The sequence below is a fragment of the Cucumis melo genome, chromosome 9 (assembly GCF_025177605.1).
Source record: "Cucumis melo cultivar AY chromosome 9, USDA_Cmelo_AY_1.0, whole genome shotgun sequence".
NCBI lineage: Eukaryota > Viridiplantae > Streptophyta > Magnoliopsida > Cucurbitales > Cucurbitaceae > Cucumis > Cucumis melo.
This window is the reverse complement of record NC_066865.1, coordinates 5738588-5758331: the sequence shown is the minus strand read 5'-3', so window position 1 is coordinate 5758331 and position 19744 is coordinate 5738588. Positions and strand designations below refer to the sequence as shown.

Below are 19744 nucleotides of genomic sequence, written 5' to 3'. Positions count from 1 at the left end.
CGGGTGGAGCAAAAACCAGACCCGAGCAACGGATCCGATTCGAGCAAGCTGCGGGCTGGAGCCGAGTGAGCCGAGTGAGCCGAGCCGCGAGCCGCACTGAGCCGAGCCGCGAGCCGAGTTGAGCCGAGCCACAAGCCGAGCTGTGAGCCGAGGCCAAGCCGAGCCGAGCCGAGGCCAAGTCGAGCCGAGCCGAGGTGGAGCCGAGCCGAGCCGAGCCGAACGCCTTCAAGCCGAGCCGAGCTTCTTGTTTCACCAAGCCACCTAAGCCTTCCTTCCTCTGCTCCGGGTCACGGTGAGTCTTCGGTAAGGATTGTTTTCGATGAATTCCCTAATGTTGCTACATCCGATTAGAGTTTGAATATTGGAATAAGATATGGCCCTACTTTTCTCCCTTGAAGGTAGTACAGAGTTGACGCTTGAGTTCTCGGGTCTCGCGGTAGGCTTGTTTGGAGGTAGTTTTCCTTTCCTTGGGTAAGTCAACGGATGTCGCTTCTGACCTTTTAAAACGACTTCTACTAAAGTCATCAACTAAAACCTTCGTGTTTCGTTTAGGTGGATCTGTTGAGCGTGGATTCGATCGAGGGGCATAACCGAGTATCAGGTAAGGGTTTTCCTACTACTGGACCTCAGATCGAGGCTGGAAACGTAGTAATCCACAGGGGATTACACGTTAGTGACTGTATTGAATAACTGTATGTGTGTTGACTGTTAAGCACTGTTATTATATTTTGTCTGATGTAAAGGTACTGTGACTGCTAATTGTAGATTGGGATTCTATATTGATGGACCTTGAAGTTACGGTTCAGTATGTAGTAATCATTGGTCTGGATGTTGATCATGGACTTTGGACGGGGAAGGACAGTGAGTCCGGTTTTGGTTGGTTAGTTGATTGGGTCTAGGGTTTTCCCTAATGGTGTGCGAATTGGTGACGCGTATAGCAACTGAGGGGGTAGTTGTTTAAACCTATTCTATCTGACTGACAAAGCCTATGGCGGAACTGTAATATAAATGCCGTTGGGGTGTGACTGTTGTGGACGGTTTAGTATGGACTGAGGGGTAACGGTTAGCTTCATCTATGGGGTAGTGTGCCTTACGGATGTGTGCATCCTTCGGGAGCACTAGACTGATATGTGCATCCTTCGGGAGCACTAGACTGATGTGTGCATCCTTCGGGAGCACTAGACTGATGTGTGCATCCTTCGGGAGCACTAGACTGATATGTGCATCCTTCGGGAGCACTAGACTGATATGTGCATCCTTCGGGAGCACTAGACTGATATGTGCATCCTTCGGGAGCACTAGACTGATATGTGCATCCTTCGGGAGCACTAGACTGATATGTGCATCCTTCGGGAGCACTAGACTGATAGGTGCATCCTCCGGGAGCACTAGACTGATGTGTGCATCCTTCGGGAGCACTAGACTGATATGTGCATCCTTCGGGAGCACTGGACTGATATGTGCGTTCTACGGAACCACTAGACTGTTATGTAGGGCACCCCCGAATAGGAAGTTAACTGTTGTCCCCTAACGGGCCCAGTAGTGAGTCCCTTACTGGGTATGTTTATACTCACCCTTTCTCTTCTTAACTTTTCAGGTAAGGGCACGGCTAGGGGCAGACCGACGAGGGGCAGAAAGGATGCGTGAAGGCCATATGGACGTGTCCGATTTTATTTTCGCTTCCGCTGATGTATTTTGGTTAGAGTATTTGTTTTGAGGATTTTGGATTTGATGATTTGAGATTTTATTCAAAACTTTTGTAACTGTGATTTGAAATAGGGCCCGATACTGTTTTGTTGTTTTATTCCTAACGTTTTAAGAAATTGTAACTGGTCTATTATGAATTTTGTATTGTGTGGTCGAGTCTTAGTATTGAGTAGTGACCTCAGCTTAATCTGGAAAGTTGGGTCGTTACAGTTGGTATCAGAGCCTAAGTTTTAGGTTCTGTAGACTGACTTATAATGTGAGTCTGTGTTTTGTGTCCTTATGGCTAAAACGATCCTTGCCACTCGTCAGGTACGCTCTCATGAAAGTATATGTATAACTCTATATGCATTACCTTACCTAAGTTAAACTGCAAGGTTAATTACCATTTATGACTAAAGGGATCACTGGTGGTTATTAGGGAAATGCCGCCAAGGAGAGGTGCACGTAGGGGTGGCCGAGGAGGCCGAGGAAGAGGAGCAGGACGCGTTCAGCCTGAGGTGCAACCCGAAGCCAAAGCCACTGACCCGGCTGCACCAGTTACTCATGCGTATCTAGCTGCCATGGAGCAGAGGTTTAGAGATTTGATTATGCAGATGCGGGAGCAGCAGCAGCCTGCCCCGCCAGCTCCAGCACCAGCTCCTGCTCCAGCTCCGGCTCCAGTACCAGTTGCGCCCCAGGTTGTGCCGGACCAGTTGTCAGCAGAGGCTAAGCACCTAAGGGATTTCAGGAAGTATAATCCCACGACATTCGATGGGTCTTTGGAGGACCCCACCAGGGCTCAGCTGTGGTTATCGTCTTTGGAGACCATATTCCGATACATGAAATGCCCTGAGGATCAGAAAGTTCAGTGTGATGTTTTTATGTGGACTGACAGAGGTACTGCATGGTGGGAGACTACAGTGAGAATGCTAGGTGGTGATGTGAGTCAGATCACGTGGCAACAGTTTAAGGAGAGTTTCTATGCGAAATTCTTCTCTGCTAGTTTGAGAGATGCCAAGCGGCAGGAGTTCCTGAACTTAGAGCAGGGTGACATGACAGTGGAGCAGTATGATGCGGAGTTTGACATGTTATCCCGCTTTGCTCCCGAGATGATAGCGACTGAGGCGGCCAGAGCTGATAAGTTTGTTAGAGGCCTCCGACTGGACATTCAGGGTTTGGTTCGAGCTTTCCGACCTACTACTCATGCGGATGCACTGCGCCTGGCAGTGGATCTCAGTTTACAGGAGAGGGCTAATTCGTCTAAGACCGCTGGTAGAGGTTCAACATCGGGACAGAAGAGGAAGGCTGAGCAGCAGCCTGTTCCAGTGCCACAGCGGAACTTCAGATCAGGTGGTGAGTTTTGCCGCTTCCAGCAGAAACCTTTTGAGGCAGGGGAAGCTGCCAGAGGGAAGCCGTTGTGTACCACTTATGGAAAGTACCATCTAGGCCGTTGTTTATTCGGAACCCGGACTTGCTTTAAGTGTAGGCAAGAGGGTCATACAGCTGACAGATGCCCGTTGAGACTTACAGGGAACGCACAGAATCAGGGAGCAGGTGCTCCACACCAGGGCAGAGTCTTTGCTACCAACAAGACTGAGGCTGAGAAGGCAGGCACGGTGGTGACAGGTACGCTTCCAGTATTGGGGCATTACGCCTTAGTTTTGTTTGACTCGGGTTCGTCACATTCTTTTATCTCGTCCACATTTGTGTTACATGCCCGCTTAGAGGTAGAGCTCTTACACCATGTTCTATCAGTATCTACTCCTTCCGATGAGTGTATGTTGTCGAAGGAAAAGGTGAAAACATGCCAGATTGAGATAGCAGGCCATGTGATTGAGGTAACGCTGTTAGTTCTGGATATGCTCGACTTTGATGTAATCCTGGGTATGGATTGGTTAGCCGCTAACCACGCCAGCATAGATTGTTCCCGTAAGGAGGTAACGTTTAACCCTCCCTCGAGGGCCAGTTTTAAATTTAAGGGAGAAGGGTCAAGGTCGTTGCCTCAGGTAATCTCAGCCATCAGGGCCAGTAAACTGCTCAGTCAGGGTACTTGGGGTATCTTAGCGAGCGTGGTGGATACTAGAGAGGCCGATGTATCCCTGTCATCAGAACCAGTAGTGAGGGACTATCCGGATGTCTTTCCTGAGGAACTTCCAGGGTTACCTCCGCACAGAGAGGTTGAGTTTGCCATAGAGTTGGAGCCGGGCACGGTTCCTATATCCAGAGCCCCTTACAGAATGGCCCCCGCAGAGCTGAAAGAACTGAAGGTGCAGTTGCAAGAATTGCTTGATAAGGGATTCATTCGACCGAGCGTGTCACCTTGGGGTGCGCCAGTTTTATTTGTTAAGAAGAAGGATGGGTCGATGCGTCTATGCATTGACTATAGGGAGTTGAACAAGGTAACCGTAAAGAACAGATATCCCTTGCCTAGGATCGACGATCTATTTGACCAGTTACAGGGAGCCACAGTGTTCTCTAAGATTGATCTTCGGTCGGGATACCATCAGCTGAGGATTAAAGATGGGGATGTACCAAAGACAGCATTTCGTTCCAGATATGGACACTACGAGTTTATTGTGATGTCTTTTGGTTTGACGAAAGCTCCGGCAGTGTTTATGGACATGATGAACAGAGTGTTTAGGGAGTTCCTAGATACTTTTGTGATCGTGTTTATCGACGATATCTTGATATACTCCAAGACGGAGGCCGAACATGAGGAGCATTTACGTATAGTTCTGCAAACACTTCGGGATAATAAGTTGTATGCAAAGTTCTCGAAATGCGAGTTTTGGCTGAAGCAGGTGTCCTTTCTGGGCCACGTGGTTTCTAAGGCTGGAGTCTCTGTGGATCCAGCTAAGATAGAGGCAGTCACCGGTTGGACCCGACCTTCCACAGTCAGTGAGGTTCGTAGCTTTCTGGGTTTAGCAGGTTATTATCGACGGTTTGTGGAGAACTTTTCTCGTATAGCTACTCCTCTTACTCAGTTGACCAGGAAGGGAGCTCCTTTTGTTTGGAGCAAGGCATGTGAGGACAGTTTCCAGAACCTTAAACAGAAGCTAGTTACCGCACCGATTCTTACTGTACCTGATGGTTCTAGCAGTTTTGTGATCTATAGTGATGCTTCCAAGAAGGGTTTGGGTTGTGTTTTGATGCAACAGGGTAAGGTGGTCGCTTATGCGTCTCGTCAGTTGAAGAGTCATGAGCAGAACTACCCTACACATGATTTAGAGTTGGCAGCGGTGGTTTTTGCTTTGAAAATATGGAGGCATTATTTATATGGTGAAAAGATACAGATATTCACGGATCATAAGAGCTTGAAATACTTCTTTACTCAGAAAGAATTGAATATGAGACAGCGAAGGTGGCTTGAGTTAGTGAAGGATTACGATTGTGAGATACTGTATCATCCAGGCAAGGCAAATGTGGTAGCTGATGCTCTTAGTAGAAAGGTATCACATTCAGCAGCACTTATTACCCGACAGGCCCCATTGCATCGGGATCTCGAGCGGGCTGAGATTGCAGTGTCGGTGGGGGCAGTTACTATGCAGTTAGCCCAGTTGACGGTACAGCCGACTTTGAGGCAAAGGATCATTGATGCTCAGAGTAACGATCCTTATTTGGTCGAGAAACGTGGCCTAGCAGAGGCAGGGCAAGCGGAGGGATTCTCCATATCCTCTGATGGTGGACTTGTGTTTGAGAGACGCCTCTGTGTGCCGTCAGAGAGTGCGATTAAGACAGAATTATTATCTGAGGCTCACAGTTCCCCATTTTCCATGCACCCGGGTAGTACGAAGATGTATCAGGACCTGAAGCGGGTTTATTGGTGGCGTAACATGAAGAGGGAGGTAGCAGAATTTGTTAGTAGATGCTTGGTGTGTCAGCAGGTTACGGCACCAAGGCAGAAACCAGCGGGTTTATTACAACCCTTGAGCATACCGGAATGGAAGTGGGAAAACGTATCCATGTATTTCATTACAGGACTGCGAGAACTTTGAGGGGTTTTACAGTGATTTGGGTTGTGGTGGACAGGCTTACCAAATCAGCGCACTTCGTTCCGGGTAAATCCACCTATACTGCTAGTAAGTGGGCACAGCTGTACATGTCGGAGATAGTGAGATTACATGGAGTGCCAGTGTCGATTGTTTCTGATAGAGATGCCCGTTTCACTTCCAAATTCTGGAAGGGTTTGCAGACTGCTATGGGAACGAGGTTAGACTTTAGTACAGCCTTCCATCCACAGACTGACGGTCAGACTGAGCGTCTGAACCAAGTTTTAGAGGATATGTTTCGGGCGTGTGCATTGGAATTTCCAGGTAGCTGGGACTCCCACTTGCATTTGATGGAATTTGCTTATAATAACAGTTATCAGGCTACTATTGGCATGGCACCATTTGAGGCCTTGTACGGCAAATGTTGTAGATCCCCGGTTTGCTGGGGTGAGGTGGGTGAGCAGAGATTGATGGGTCCTGAGTTAGTTCAGTCTACTAACGAAGCGATGTTGAAGATAAGATCACGCATGCATACCGCTCAGAGTAGGCAGAAGAGTTATGCGGATGTGAGGCGGAAGGACCTTGAGTTTGAGGTAGGGGACAAGGTGTTCTTAAAGGTAGCACCTATGAGAGGTGTCTTGCGATTCGAAAGGAGGGGAAAGCTGAGTCCCCATTTTGTTGGGCCGTTTGAGATTCTGGAGCGGATTGGCCCTGTGGCTTATCGCTTGGCGTTGCCACCACCACTCTCGACAGTTCACGATGTGTTTCATGTCTCTATGTTGAGGAAGTACGTGCCAGATTCATCCCATGTAGTGGATTACGAGCCACTAGAGATTGATGAAAACTTGAGCTATACTGAACAACCCGTTGAGGTGCTTGCTAGAGAGGTGAAGACGTTGAGGAATAAAGAAATTCCTCTGGTTAAAGTCTTATGGCGGAATCACCGGGTGGAAGAGGCTACATGGGAGCGAGAAGACGACATGAGGTCCCGATATCCCGAACTGTTCGAGGAATAAAACTTTCGAGGACGAAAGTTCCCTAAGGAGGGAAGAATGTAACGCCCCGAATTTTCGAGGTAAACTTTTCTTACGTTTTATATAATTGTTCGGGAATGTTAAATTTTGGATTAATTTCTGAAATTCTGAATTTATATTTGTAAATTTATATAATAATAATATAATAGTAATTATATTATTATTATTATTATTATTATTTATTATTATTTATTTATTTTTAAAAGTTAATATATATATATATAATAATATTTTATATATTATTATTATTATTAATTAAAATTTAAAAATTAATATATATATAAATATATATAATAATATTCTATTTATTATTATTATTAAAAGGTTATATATATATATAATAATAATAAATTTTTTTAAGAAAAAAACCTTAGAGGCGCGCGTTTCCTCCCCCCAGCATCGTCTTCTTCGTTTTCACCTTCCTCGCGCGCCGCAGCCATCTCTCTCTCTCTATTCCGTTTCAGCGCCGCCGTCCACCATCTCTTCTCCGTGCACGCCGCGTCTCCACCTTCCCCGCCACGTTCCGTCTCCTTTTCCGCCTCCAGCGTCGTCAGCTTCATCGTGTTCGTCCGCCGCGGCTCCCCATCCATTCCCGATTCGCTTCCAACCGCCGGCAGCCGATAGCTCTCCCTCTTCCTCCGTCTCTGTCACCGTCGACGGCTCCACTTCAGTCTGTGTTCCCGACGCAGCTCTGAACGCCGAGGAGAGCCACCCACGTCCGCCGTCGACGTCTCTCACTCGAGCGTTGTCGGGTGGAGCAAAAACCAGACCCGAGCCACGGATCCGATTCGAGCAAGCCGTGGGCTGGAGCCGAGTGAGCCGAGTGAGCCGAGTGAGCCGAGTGAGCTGAGCCGCGAGCCGAGCCGCAAGCCGCACTGAGCCGAGCCGCGAGCCGAGTTGAGCCGAGCCGCGAGCCGAGTTGAGCCGAGCCACAAGCCGAGCTGTGAGCCGAGGCCAAGCCGAGCCGAGCCGAGGTGGAGCCGAGCCGAGCCGAGCCGAACGCCTTCAAGCCGAGCCGAGCTCCTTGTTTCACCAAGCCACCTAAGCCTTCCTTCCTCCGCTCCGGGTCACGGTGAGTCTTCGGTAAGGATTGTTTTCGATGAATTCCCTAATGTTGCTACATCCGATTAGAGTTTGAATATTGGAATAAGATATGGCCCTACTTTTCTCCCTTGAAGGTAGTACAGAGTTGACGCTTGAGTTCTCGGGTCTCGCGGTAGGCTTGTTTGGAGGTAGTTTTCCTTTCCTTGGGTAAGTCAACGGATGTCGCTTCTGACCTTTTAAAACGACTTCTACTAAAGTCATCAACTAAAACCTTCGTGTTTCGTTTAGGTGGATCTGTTGAGCGTGGATTCGATCGAGGGGCATAACCGAGTATCAGGTAAGGGTTTTCCTACTACTGGACCTCAGATCGAGGCTGGAAACGTAGTAATCCACAGGGGATTACACGTTAGTGACTGTATTGAATAACTGTATGTGTGTTGACTGTTAAGCACTGTTATTATATTTTGTCTGATGTAAAGGTACTGTGACTGCTAATTGTAGATTGGGATTCTATATTGATAGACCTTGAAGTTACGGTTCAGTATGTAGTAATCATTGGTCTGGATGTTGATCATGGACTTTGGACGGGGAAGGACAGTGAGTCCGGTTTTGGTTGGTTAGTTGATTGGGTCTAGGGTTTTCCCTAATGGTGTGCGAATTGGTGACGCGTATAGCAACTGAGGGGGTAGTTGTTTAAACCTATTCTATCTGACTGACAAAGCCTATGGCGGAACTGTAATATGAATGCCGTTGGGGTGTGACTGTTGTGGACGGTTTAGTATGGACTGAGGGGTAACGGTTAGCTTCATCTATGGGGTAGTGTGCCTTACGGATGTGTGCATCCTTCGGGAGCACTAGACTGATATGTGCATCCTTCGGGAGCACTAGACTGATGTGTGCATCCTTCGGGAGCACTAGACTGATAGGTGCATCCTTCGGGAGCACTAGACTGATATGTGCATCCTTCGGGAGCACTAGATTGATATGTGCATCCTTCGGGAGCACTAGACTGATAGGTGCATCCTCCGGGAGCACTAGACTGATGTGTGCATCCTTCGGGAGCACTAGACTGATATGTGCATCCTTCGGGAGCACTGGACTGATATGTGCGTTCTACGGAACCACTAGACTGTTATGTAGGGCACCCCCGAATAGGAAGTTAACTGTTGTCCCCTAACGGGCCCAGTAGTGGGTCCCTTACTAGGTATGTTTATACTCACCCTTTCTCTTCTTAACTTTTCAGGTAAGGGCACGGCTAGGGGCAGACCGACGAGGGGCAGAAAGGATGCATGAAGGCCATATGGACGTGTCCGATTTTATTTTCGCTTCCGCTGATGTATTTTGGTTAGAGTATTTGTTTTGAGGATTTTGGATTTGATGATTTGAGATTTTATTCAAAACTTTTGTAACTGTGATTTGAAATAGGGCCCGATACTGTTTTGTTGTTTTATTCCTAACGTTTTAAGAAATTGTAACTGGTCTATTATGAATTTTGTATTGTGTGGTCGAGTCTTAGTATTGAGTAGTGACCTCAGCTTAATCCGGAAAGTTGGGTCGTTACAAAAATTGTGCTCTTAATTTGATTATTTGAGCAAGCAATCTTAAAAGGCAAGGTTTCGACTTGATAATAAACACATATGTGACCATCTACTTGATGCATCAATTAAAACCATGAAGTATCTAAATGGTCCACTTGGTGGATTAATGGGTCCATATATGTCACCATGAATTCGTTACAAAAATTTAGGTGACTCAACTCCCACCTTGGCTGATGATGACCTAATAATCAATTTTCCTTGAGAGTAAGCAACACATGACAATTTATTGGATTGAAGAATCTTTTGGTTCTTTAGTAGATGCCATGAGAATTTTTAATAATTTTTCTCATCATTATTGACTTAAGATGACCCAATCGATCATGCCAAATAATAAACATATTTAAATTCATGAACTTCGGGTTCATGGTTGCATATGTTTCTATTACTCGTATATGAGTATAATATAATCCAGAAGAAAAAGCAGGCAGTGTTTCCAATATACGCTTCTCATGTGAAACAATAAATGTAATATAAAGATATTTTATATTATTTTTATTCTTAGTTTCAACATGATAACAATTTTGACGTTTATCTTTGAAACTCAATAGGTTTCTTTTTGACTTAGTAGAGAACAAAGTATTACTAATTGTGAATTTTGTTCCTCTAGGCAAAATAAGGTTTGCTTTACCAAAACCTTCAATCAAGTTTGTAGAACCTAATATTGTATTTACATTTGTTTCAAGCATTGTCAATGTAGAAAAATATTTCTTACTTTTAAATATTGTGAGCGTAGTTGCACTTTCTACCAAACATAAATCATCATTATTCATCTCTGAGTCAACCAAAATATGAGAAATGTCCATAACTCTTCATAAAAAAAATGATTACAATAAGTCTCTCGGTTAAAAAAAAAAAACTAACATTGAAATGTAAATAATGTAAATGTTGAATAGAGAAAACACTAGAACATAATGCAAATATTAGTTTTGGACATTATCATAATTAAAGGAAGTATTTGCTACTCCTTCATTAACATCATTTTTCTCTTCAGGAGACTCAAAGAAGTCAGCAACATCCAAATGTGTCATGTTGGAAGAGTCAAATAGATCATCTTGATAGGAAAAATTTACTTCCACATTTTTCCCTTTTTCCTTCAATGAGATTTGATAGAGGTCGACTAAGTGCTTGGATGTACGACAAGTACGAGTCCAATGACCATTCATACCACAACGGAAGCATTGATTTTCACCACTTTTAAATTTCTTATTTTGTGGAGTCTTCTATCTATGATCATCATTTGTAGTTTTATTAAAATCTAAATGATTATTACCACGAAAAGTAATATTTGAAAATACAATATTCGACCATTATTATTTACCACAGTCACGACCTCGACCTCGACCACGACCATGACCACGACCACGACCACGACCATGATCTCGACCATTATTATTTAAAAATACAACATTCGTTTCAGGAAATGGTATTGCTCAAGTTGGTCGAGATTCATAGTTTTTTATTAATAACTCATTATGTTGTCCAACCACATAGAAATTCTAATTTTGTAAGACTTGACATGGTAGAACTATCACAAAGAAATTTACTTATATTAGAAATTTACTTATATTAGAAATTTAATAAACATGTCAACCATGCATTCTAAGAAAACTTAGATAAATATACTCTATGCACATGATACAAAAATCAATGGGACCAAGATATAATAATTCAAAACATGCATGTTAATGTACAATAATTAAAGTTACAAATAAAAATTACATATATACATATTATGTAAAATTAACAACAATACAGACCAAAAATATTAATTTTACAACATCCTTATACATATAACATGTTAAAAGAACATGCTTAGGTAAATTGATAAAAACATTTATATCATACAAAAAATTACATAAATTGTTCGACATAAATTATACATAAATCTTTAAATAATTTAAATAAGAACTAAACATAAACAATCAGATAAATCATAAAGAAATTAAGATGAACCAAACCATAATCTTATTATGAACTAACAATATTTTTAACAAACAATAATATTGTAAACATAATATATGTAAAATTACAACATGCAACAGGTATAAAAAATTCTACATTCTCAGACTATGCATAATGTATACATGCAATATTTCATGCAATGCTTACAAATACAAAAAAAAAAAAAAACAAACTAATATTATAGCATACCTTTTGCGAATGACAAAATTATAGGCTGATAACGTGTTATAAAATAGAGAACAAAGAAGCTAAATAAGAACAATGAAACAACCAAATGGAAGAATAGATAAGAGATGAAGAACAGAACAATTGAACTCAATTATGGTGTATCTTATAAACACTACAAGAAGTGGGGAGACTCCCGACACATGAAAACGTCGATAGAAGTGGTAAAGACATCGAGAAACAAATTCCCGACGCAGAAAGGAATGTAGGAAGAAATGCATCGGGGGATCGATTTCCGACGCGTCACCAACAAGGCGTCGAGAATAATTTTCTCCTGACGTCTTCTTTACCAACGTCTTCAATGCATTGACAATAGGTAATCCCCGTCGTCCACTGTTTCAACGTCATCTGTGCGTCAGGAATAACTACTCCCGACGTGTTTATATCTGATGTCGTACATGTGTCGAAAATAACTATCCCCGACATGTTTATATCCGATGTTGTCCATGTGTCAGGAATAACTATCCTCAACGTGATGTTTGCAGCATATTCCCGACGTTTTATTGCGTCGAAAAATATTTTTAATACATTCTTTTTATATTTTAAATAAGTAATTTTTATTTTTTCTGAAATATTTTCCTGTAATGTTTTTCAATCGACTCTTTATTTTCTAAAATATTCACATTCGTTTTTGATTAAATTAAAAAAAATTCAAAATAAATTAGTAAATTAAGAAATACAAACAAAAATTCAACAAAAAAATTAATGTTCATATACAAGGAAGTTTAAAAAATGTAACATCGTTCATAATACAAAAAATTTAATGTTCATAATACAAAAAAGCGCAAAGAAAACCGTACGTCTCCTAATGAGCCTCGTACGCCATTCTACACCGTGGGTTCTACAATAATACAAGAGTGGCTAAGTTTAGTACATATATATGCATATCATCATATTGTATACTGTCATTTCAGAAACTTAAGAATAATGGAAACATATATACGTATCGCAAAGCTAGGGATCATGTGGTGGTCCTTCCTGTGCCCTAGTCATCTCTTTGATCAGCTTTCGTATTCGTTTCACTTATGAAATTAATGCTTCATGATTTCTTGTCTGCTCTTCAATCCGCTTCATACCTTGATCAAGCTTAGCTTGTAATTGAAGCTCTACTGTGGATTGTGAACATGACATCGTAGAACTGCTTGCACTCTTTGTTTTGCGGGTCTTTGGCTTAGGTCCCCAACCAAGGCCTTTTGAGTAGCCCGATCATCTACCCAACAGTGTCTCGCATATCTCATCCCCAGAGAGTGGCTGACTACCCCCTAGGATAGGTCGGGACTGGAGTTCTAGAATTTGATGTTGTAACAAATTTAGAAACTATCTTAGTAAGTAAAAAATATATTATATGTTAAATAGGACAAATAAAAATAGAAGTGTTGGTTGGATAACTTATATGCACATCCTCTGCAGCATGGGAGACGAATGTCTCGTCTCGAACGTGTGTTTTTCGGAATAACTCCACACGGTCGATCGACTCCTCTCTTTGCTCAGCGAGCTCGTGCTGTCGTTGTAGAAACGACTTTGATCTGCTGCTATGATTGGAAGGCTGTCTAGCAGCCTTGTTCATTCGTGAATGCTGCTGCATGAAAAAAATTATATTGTTTATTTCTTATATATATTAAAAGTTGAAATCATAATTAACCATGACAAAGGGTTCAGTTGCTCACCTGGAATGCACGACTCATGTAGTGGTCACAGAGGACGTGCCAATCCTCATCACATCTCACCAATAAGTGTGGTGGGTTGACACGAGCCTCCTTGGGACCGCTATACTTTTTGATGTGCCTGTGATAGTCGTCCCAAAACTCTTTAAAGGTGCTGAGCATCTGATGCTCAATGAACCTATTCATTGCTTGATCATTGAAATCAATCACAAAAAAATGCTACACATTACAAAAACAACACTTTTGCTTGGTTAACTTAAATATGTTTTAAATGGAATAATAAATTTATAGTGGACTTACCTAGAGGTCGCCTTTGATGACCTCGATGTATTATCTGCCTACGTCCGCTTACTTAAGGCAGCGGACGAGAAATTTCTTTCACACACACACGCCTATCACCTGTGGAGAAATAGGTTTCTCCGCACCAGGGGCGATCTTCATCGAAATTCATCCATTGGCTGCAATGTAGCCCTCCAGCTCTAAAAGTCGAGTCTGCGCACGTCTTTTAACAACGCTACCTTACAAGCTATCCTACTACCACCTTTTCAAACCCTTAGAAATACAAACAAATTCAAAACAAAAAAGGCTACCATAACTACAGGATAACTATCCCAAATTAACAACAAAATTATTCAAAACTACTAAAACATAAACTATTAGAATTGAACTAAAGGCTACCATAACAGTAAGATAACTAAAACGAATCTTAATACATATTACAAAATTTTTAACACAATAATAGCCATTGCCCCCCTCCCCCTCAAATTTTCAACCCTAATCCTTAAAATTTTCAATTCAAACTCCCCACCCCCTTCAAAATTTTAATTCAACCTCCCTCAAATTTCAATTCAACCCATCATCCCCCCCCCCCCCCCACCAAATAATTTCAATTCAATCCCCCTCCCCTCTAATTTTCAACCCACCCCACTCAAATATTCAATTAAACCCCACTCCTCCTCTTCAAATTCAACCCACACATTCAAAATTTCAATTCTTCAAATCAATTTCTCAAATACTCCTTCCCCCTTTCAAACCACATTCAAAATTCTCATTTAAAAAAATAAAATCTATTCCTAAACAATATCCTACAACTAATTCATCATTAAAATCCTAAAATTAATTTTAAAAAATAAAAACCAAAACTATTTCAATAAACCTAACCTAAACTAACATTTTTTTTAAGATTTAGGATTCTAAACTTATCTCAAATAGGAATGTGCAATGGTAGACGGCGGGAGAGGGACGACGACAGACTCATGGCTGCGAGGGCAACAGTGGTGACAACTGAGCAACACTTCTCTTTGATCGTTGGTGGAATCGTTCTCTCGTTTTGTTTCTCTTTCATTTCGGTTCTGTGTTTCACAGAGCTGAAATATCAATTTTATAGAGGAACTTCCAACGTAGCAGAAAAACGTCGGGAGATCCCCTTACTCTTGACGTCGTTCCTGATGAATAACTAATGGCGTCAGGGATCTCCATTACTTCCGACGCTCTTTCCGACACACAAAAATAGCGCCAAGAGATCCCCTTACTCCCGACGAAGTCCCCAATGCCATGCAGATGCGTCGAGAGTATCTATTTGACACAATTAATGTTCGATAATTTCCGACTGATAGTTCCCGACGCTTGCATACCGCGTCGGGATAAGTTATTATTTCCGACGTCAATATCACGACATCGGGAAAAGGACATTCGCTCGACGTGTGAAAATTGACGTTGAGATAATATGTCTTTCCCGATGTTTGTTCTTCTGACGCCTTTTGCTCATCAGAAGAACCTCAATTTCTTGTAATGAAAGGCACCACACACCTCTATTTATAGGATAGATAATGGTATATGTTATATTATGGAATTTAATGAGATGAATGTTATAATATGGAATGAAAAGAGAGTTATATGAAAATTGGTAACCAATATATAAATTATAGATATCTATAATTATATTTACAATAATTCACAATATGTGATTTTTCTCTCCGTATGCCTTTACGTCTTTTTCCAACTCTTCTTTCAAAATTCTCCTTTTTGTTTCACTTTTTCTTTCTTTTGGCCATTTTTTTATCTTTATTTATTTTTGTTTATTTCTATTAAGAGTTTGATTTTCTTATTCATTAAGAATGAGTGTTATTTATTTATCAAATTATAAATAATTGAATTATTTTCTTAATTATCACATTGAGTAAATTGCTTGTGATTTTGAGACTACTACCGACATCCCCAAGGTACACATAAATAATTGTGGTTAATAAAACAGTCTTTTTTTTCTTCAAAAAACTATTCAAAATTTAAAATAACCTAAAAAATTGAATAGATAAATTTGTTAGCTTTGTACAAAAACTTTCTTGTATTTAAATTAAACTAAATGAGTTTATTTAAGATTTTTACACTATTTTAATTTGTGTGGAAATATCTTTTCAATTAGGTTTTAGATTTAAGACTTTTTTTTTTTATCTAATTGTGGTTATAAAATAATTTAAATATATATTTATTTTTTAAATTAAAAAATATTCAAAATTAAAGAAATTAAAATAAAACATTAAAATAAGCAAGAAAATTATTGTATCTCCTTTAAGAATTATTAATGGTCAAATATAAAGATATTATTAAATTTATTAAAGGTTTTCTAAAAAAAGAACAAAATGCAAAAATATTGACATCGTATAAAATAATTTTGAAAAAGGAAAAACCCACAAGTCCACAACATGAAATAACAAAACTACCCTGCGATTAATCATCCATACACACGTGTGAAAAGCTTCTAATTTAAGCAATCGTAAAATATAGTCTAAAAGGTTGTTTAGACATTGGCAAATGATCATTCTAGTTCTTGGTAAATGATCGTTTGAATCCATCACTTATCTATCTAGGATAGACAGTGCTAGTAATCTATCCGGGATATATGACTGATCATTTAGATATTGGTGCTTGATACATGATCTTGTACCAAATCTAAACGATTTTAATACACGATTGATCTTGTACTAGATCTAAACGATTACCAGATCTAAACGATCGATCTTAGTACATGATCTTGTTCTAAATCTAAACAATATTTGTACACGATCTTGTACCAAATCTAAACGATCTTGGTAAATGATCTTGTACAAAGTCTGAATCGTCTTGGTATGCACGATCCTGTACCAAGATTGTTTAGATATTGGTACACGATTGTTTAGATTTAGTAAACAATCGATCACTTAGATCTATCACTTATCTATTTTGGATAAATAGTGATATATTTATGTGTATCTAGGATAAACGACTGATCATTTAGATTTTTGGTACATGTTAGTATAGTGAAAAAAGAAGAAAAAAAGAAGATGAAGAAGGAAGAAATTCTAGAAGAGGAAATGAATTATAAATCACAAACAAGAAGAAGTGAAAATGAGAATACGAAGAAGGAGAAATAAATATTTTCACGTTTTGTTCTATATATGTAATTAATCTTTATTAAATTAAATGGATTAAATAACTAACGAAAATTTAACAAATTCACATATGAACTTTTAATTTTATATCACATGCAAGTCTAAAGTACCGGAAGGGGAAAACATTGTAATGTGTGTTCATTTTTGAGAAAACACCCTCCTTAGTCATAATAACAACCACAAACAAGAAAATTAAGGAAAAAAAAATCCCCAAAGAATGCTAAAAATAGATCAAGTTAAAACAATAGGTGAGGTATAGTTTGTTTGAAAAATCAAATATAATTTAAAATTCGTTCCCTTGTTCTCTTCACCCTTCTTCCAAAGTAAAATTTGAATAAGCCAATGATCAATACCAAAAAAAAAAAAAAAAAAAACAAAATAGCAGACAACACCAATAAAACACTTATGATTTTGATAGCTATAATGATGGTTTGCTCATTAATGGTAAACCCAACAAACGCAACCCTTATTAGCTATGGTGCCATCGGTGCGGATGTAGGTAGGCATGCAATAATGGTAAAGATGAAACAATAGGAGATCCAACCAATGGTTATCAAAGAGGATGTGAGACTGAAGAACACTGTAGAAATGGATGATTCACACCCTTAGCTTCCACATCTTGATTTTACGATTCCATATTCTATTTATCATTGTTTTCTTATTTATCCAACAGTGTAAAACTATCATTCACATATATGATTTTGTTGGAATTTATATCATAAAACTCGTAGTTTGTAGTTTAAAATTATATTCTATTCAATAAAGTGGTCGTTGAGGACTTATTAGCGAAAATATATAGAATACTATAATCCTTAGATGTGCATAGGTGAGGGTAGCTCAATGGCGCTGGCCCAATAAGAGCCTCTCATTTTAGAGGTAAATCTAGGTGGATGGCTAAGGACATTGGGTGCAAGATGGAATTCACTCCTACCCGTTTTATGGTTAGTAGATAGGTTGTTCTCTTAAAGACTGAATCCAAGTCTTGAACAAGGGGCCCCACGTTCTCATTGGCCCGAGAGGGATTCAGTTTATAAGTTGGACCTAAAACCAATTGTTCAATAGTGGATTAGTGGGACTTAAGGAGCAAGATGTGTAGTCTAGGGGTAAAAAATAGTATTTTAACCTAACCGAGATTACGAACAACCTGTGAATGATTAACTTATTGATCAGATGACATAAATATATCTATAGTAGAATGACCTGTTAGTTAATGAATGTTGATTAGCTCGGTATAAAACTGTTTAGCTAGTTAATTTCGGATCGTTGGAGCCCATGATCTATAGGTCCATTAGGTTCCTATGCCAACTCATATGTAATTTGAAGGGATAAAAGCCCTTGCACAGTGGAAGATTTAACCAAACCATTACTAATACATTGGTAAAATGATATAGAAACTAATTTTCTAGATGCTAAGCATGGTTGAAATAAATTATAAAGAATGAAGAATAGCAAACTTACGCACGTTAACGACTGTAAATCTACCAAACGCCAAATTGGGGCACCACCACTCAGAAACCTTCCTATTCTCTGGGTTGAGATTTTATTTGCGGGAACCAAAATTAGAGAAGAGAAAATTTTGTTTTGAGAGAATTTCTTAGGAGAATTCACAATCCGTAAATCACAAAACTCTTTTGCCCACCATGTAGCATATTAGTATCTCCCTCTTCTTCACTGAAGTTGGAGCGAAAAACGGAGAATGTGAGAAAACCACCCACGTTTCCTATTAATTTAACCAATTAAATTAATATTAAAATTAAAATAATTAATTTTAATTTAATTTAATTAATAATTATTTTTAATTTAATTTAATTAATAATTAATTAAATCATATTTGATTAATATTTCATTTAAATCATATTTAAATGAATATCTATCCCATAACCTATAGTTTTAATTTAATTAAATTAAATTAAACTAAACTATTAATTTATTGCTAAATTAAATATCATATATTTAATTTAATCCAAATTTGAATCATGTTCAAATATAAATTTCTCTCAAAACCTATAGTTTTAATGTGTATCATTTACACATTAAATTTTAATTTATAGTTTGAATATGAATCTAATTTACATTAAATTAATATTTAAAAATTTTCAAATATTTTATTTTCTCATAAATTAATTTTGAATCATATCCAAAATTAAATTTATATAATAAAGTTTAATTAAAATATAAATTTTATATTATAATGTATCAGCATACATTATATTAATTCGCAAAGTAGATTTGAACATTTCAAGCTATAACCAATATAAATAAATCTCATTACCCTTTACGAGCTATCAGGGGACCTAATGAACCTACAAATCAGAAGCTACAACGATATGAGATTAATTGACTAAACTCATTAACCACATTAATCAATCTTCGTTAACTGTGTGTACACTCCACTAAAAACTCACAACTGAACTCTTCTCACTGTAGATATGTTTCTGTGTCCATGGATGTAAACTAATACCAGTAAGTTAGTCCTTCACAAGTATTCGTAACACCAACTGGATCAAATTACCATTTTACCGTTGGGTTACTTCTAGTCCTTAAATACCAGTACTCCTCTAATGAACAACCTATTTATGGTTCAACCACTAAATAGAAACCTTTCTCGTGCCATAGAGAGGTTAGGACTCTTTGTTCAAGTCCCATAGACACCATTTAAGAGAACACTTGTTTACTTACTCTAAAGTCGGGAAGGAGTGAATTCCATCTTGTATGATTATTTTTCCAGCTTCCCACTCGGTCTTGTCCCCAAAATGATAAGCATATTGAGTCGACAATCTGACCACTCTCACCCGTATAAATCAAAGGATAATCCCTCGCGGACAGTAGTTCATAATACAATCAGGATTAAGATTAAGTTACCTAGGCCATCCTAATGAAATAAACCTAACTAGTTAACGGAGTTACATTTGGTGGTTACTATTTCGTGGTCCAGTCTTATACAAACTCATTGCATAGGATACTCTCACTTGCATGTACCTACACGAACGCATTGGATCATTGTGTTTGTGTCAAAATACAAAATGAGCTGTATCCATAGTGTTGTCAGGATAAAGTACCCGCCTTAACCCTATACTATAGATCTTTTAAGATGTATCTCGAGCATTCATCCTT

General features: G+C 39.3%; 1 protein-coding gene across 1 annotated transcript; it reads right to left on the bottom strand.

Moving 5' to 3' along the window:
• Positions 1 to 12227: 12227 nt before the first annotated feature.
• On the bottom strand, positions 12228 to 13364 carry LOC127151018 (uncharacterized). Its single transcript, XM_051090229.1, has 3 exons — positions 13206 to 13364; positions 12928 to 13117; positions 12228 to 12824 (listed from the first exon to the last, which is right to left on the bottom strand). The coding sequence occupies exons 1-3, from the start codon at positions 13362 to 13364 to the stop codon at positions 12745 to 12747; spliced, it is 429 nt and encodes a 142-aa protein (XP_050946186.1). The 3' UTR covers positions 12228 to 12744.
• Positions 13365 to 19744: the final 6380 nt, after the last annotated feature.

Bases quoted from the DNA above. Each gene is read 5' to 3' on its own strand.
- LOC127151018 (XM_051090229.1), bottom strand. From the start codon at position 13,364: ATGCTCAGCACCTTTAAAGAGTTTTGGGACGACTATCACAGGCACATC. The intron at 13,118-13,205 runs GTGAGCAACTGA...TTTTTCATGCAG, and splicing joins ACATGAGTCGTGCATTCCAG to CAGCATTCACGAATGAACAA. The intron at 12,825-12,927 runs GTTATCCAACCA...ATCAAATTCTAG, and splicing joins TGCAGAGGATGTGCATATAA to AACTCCAGTCCCGACCTATC.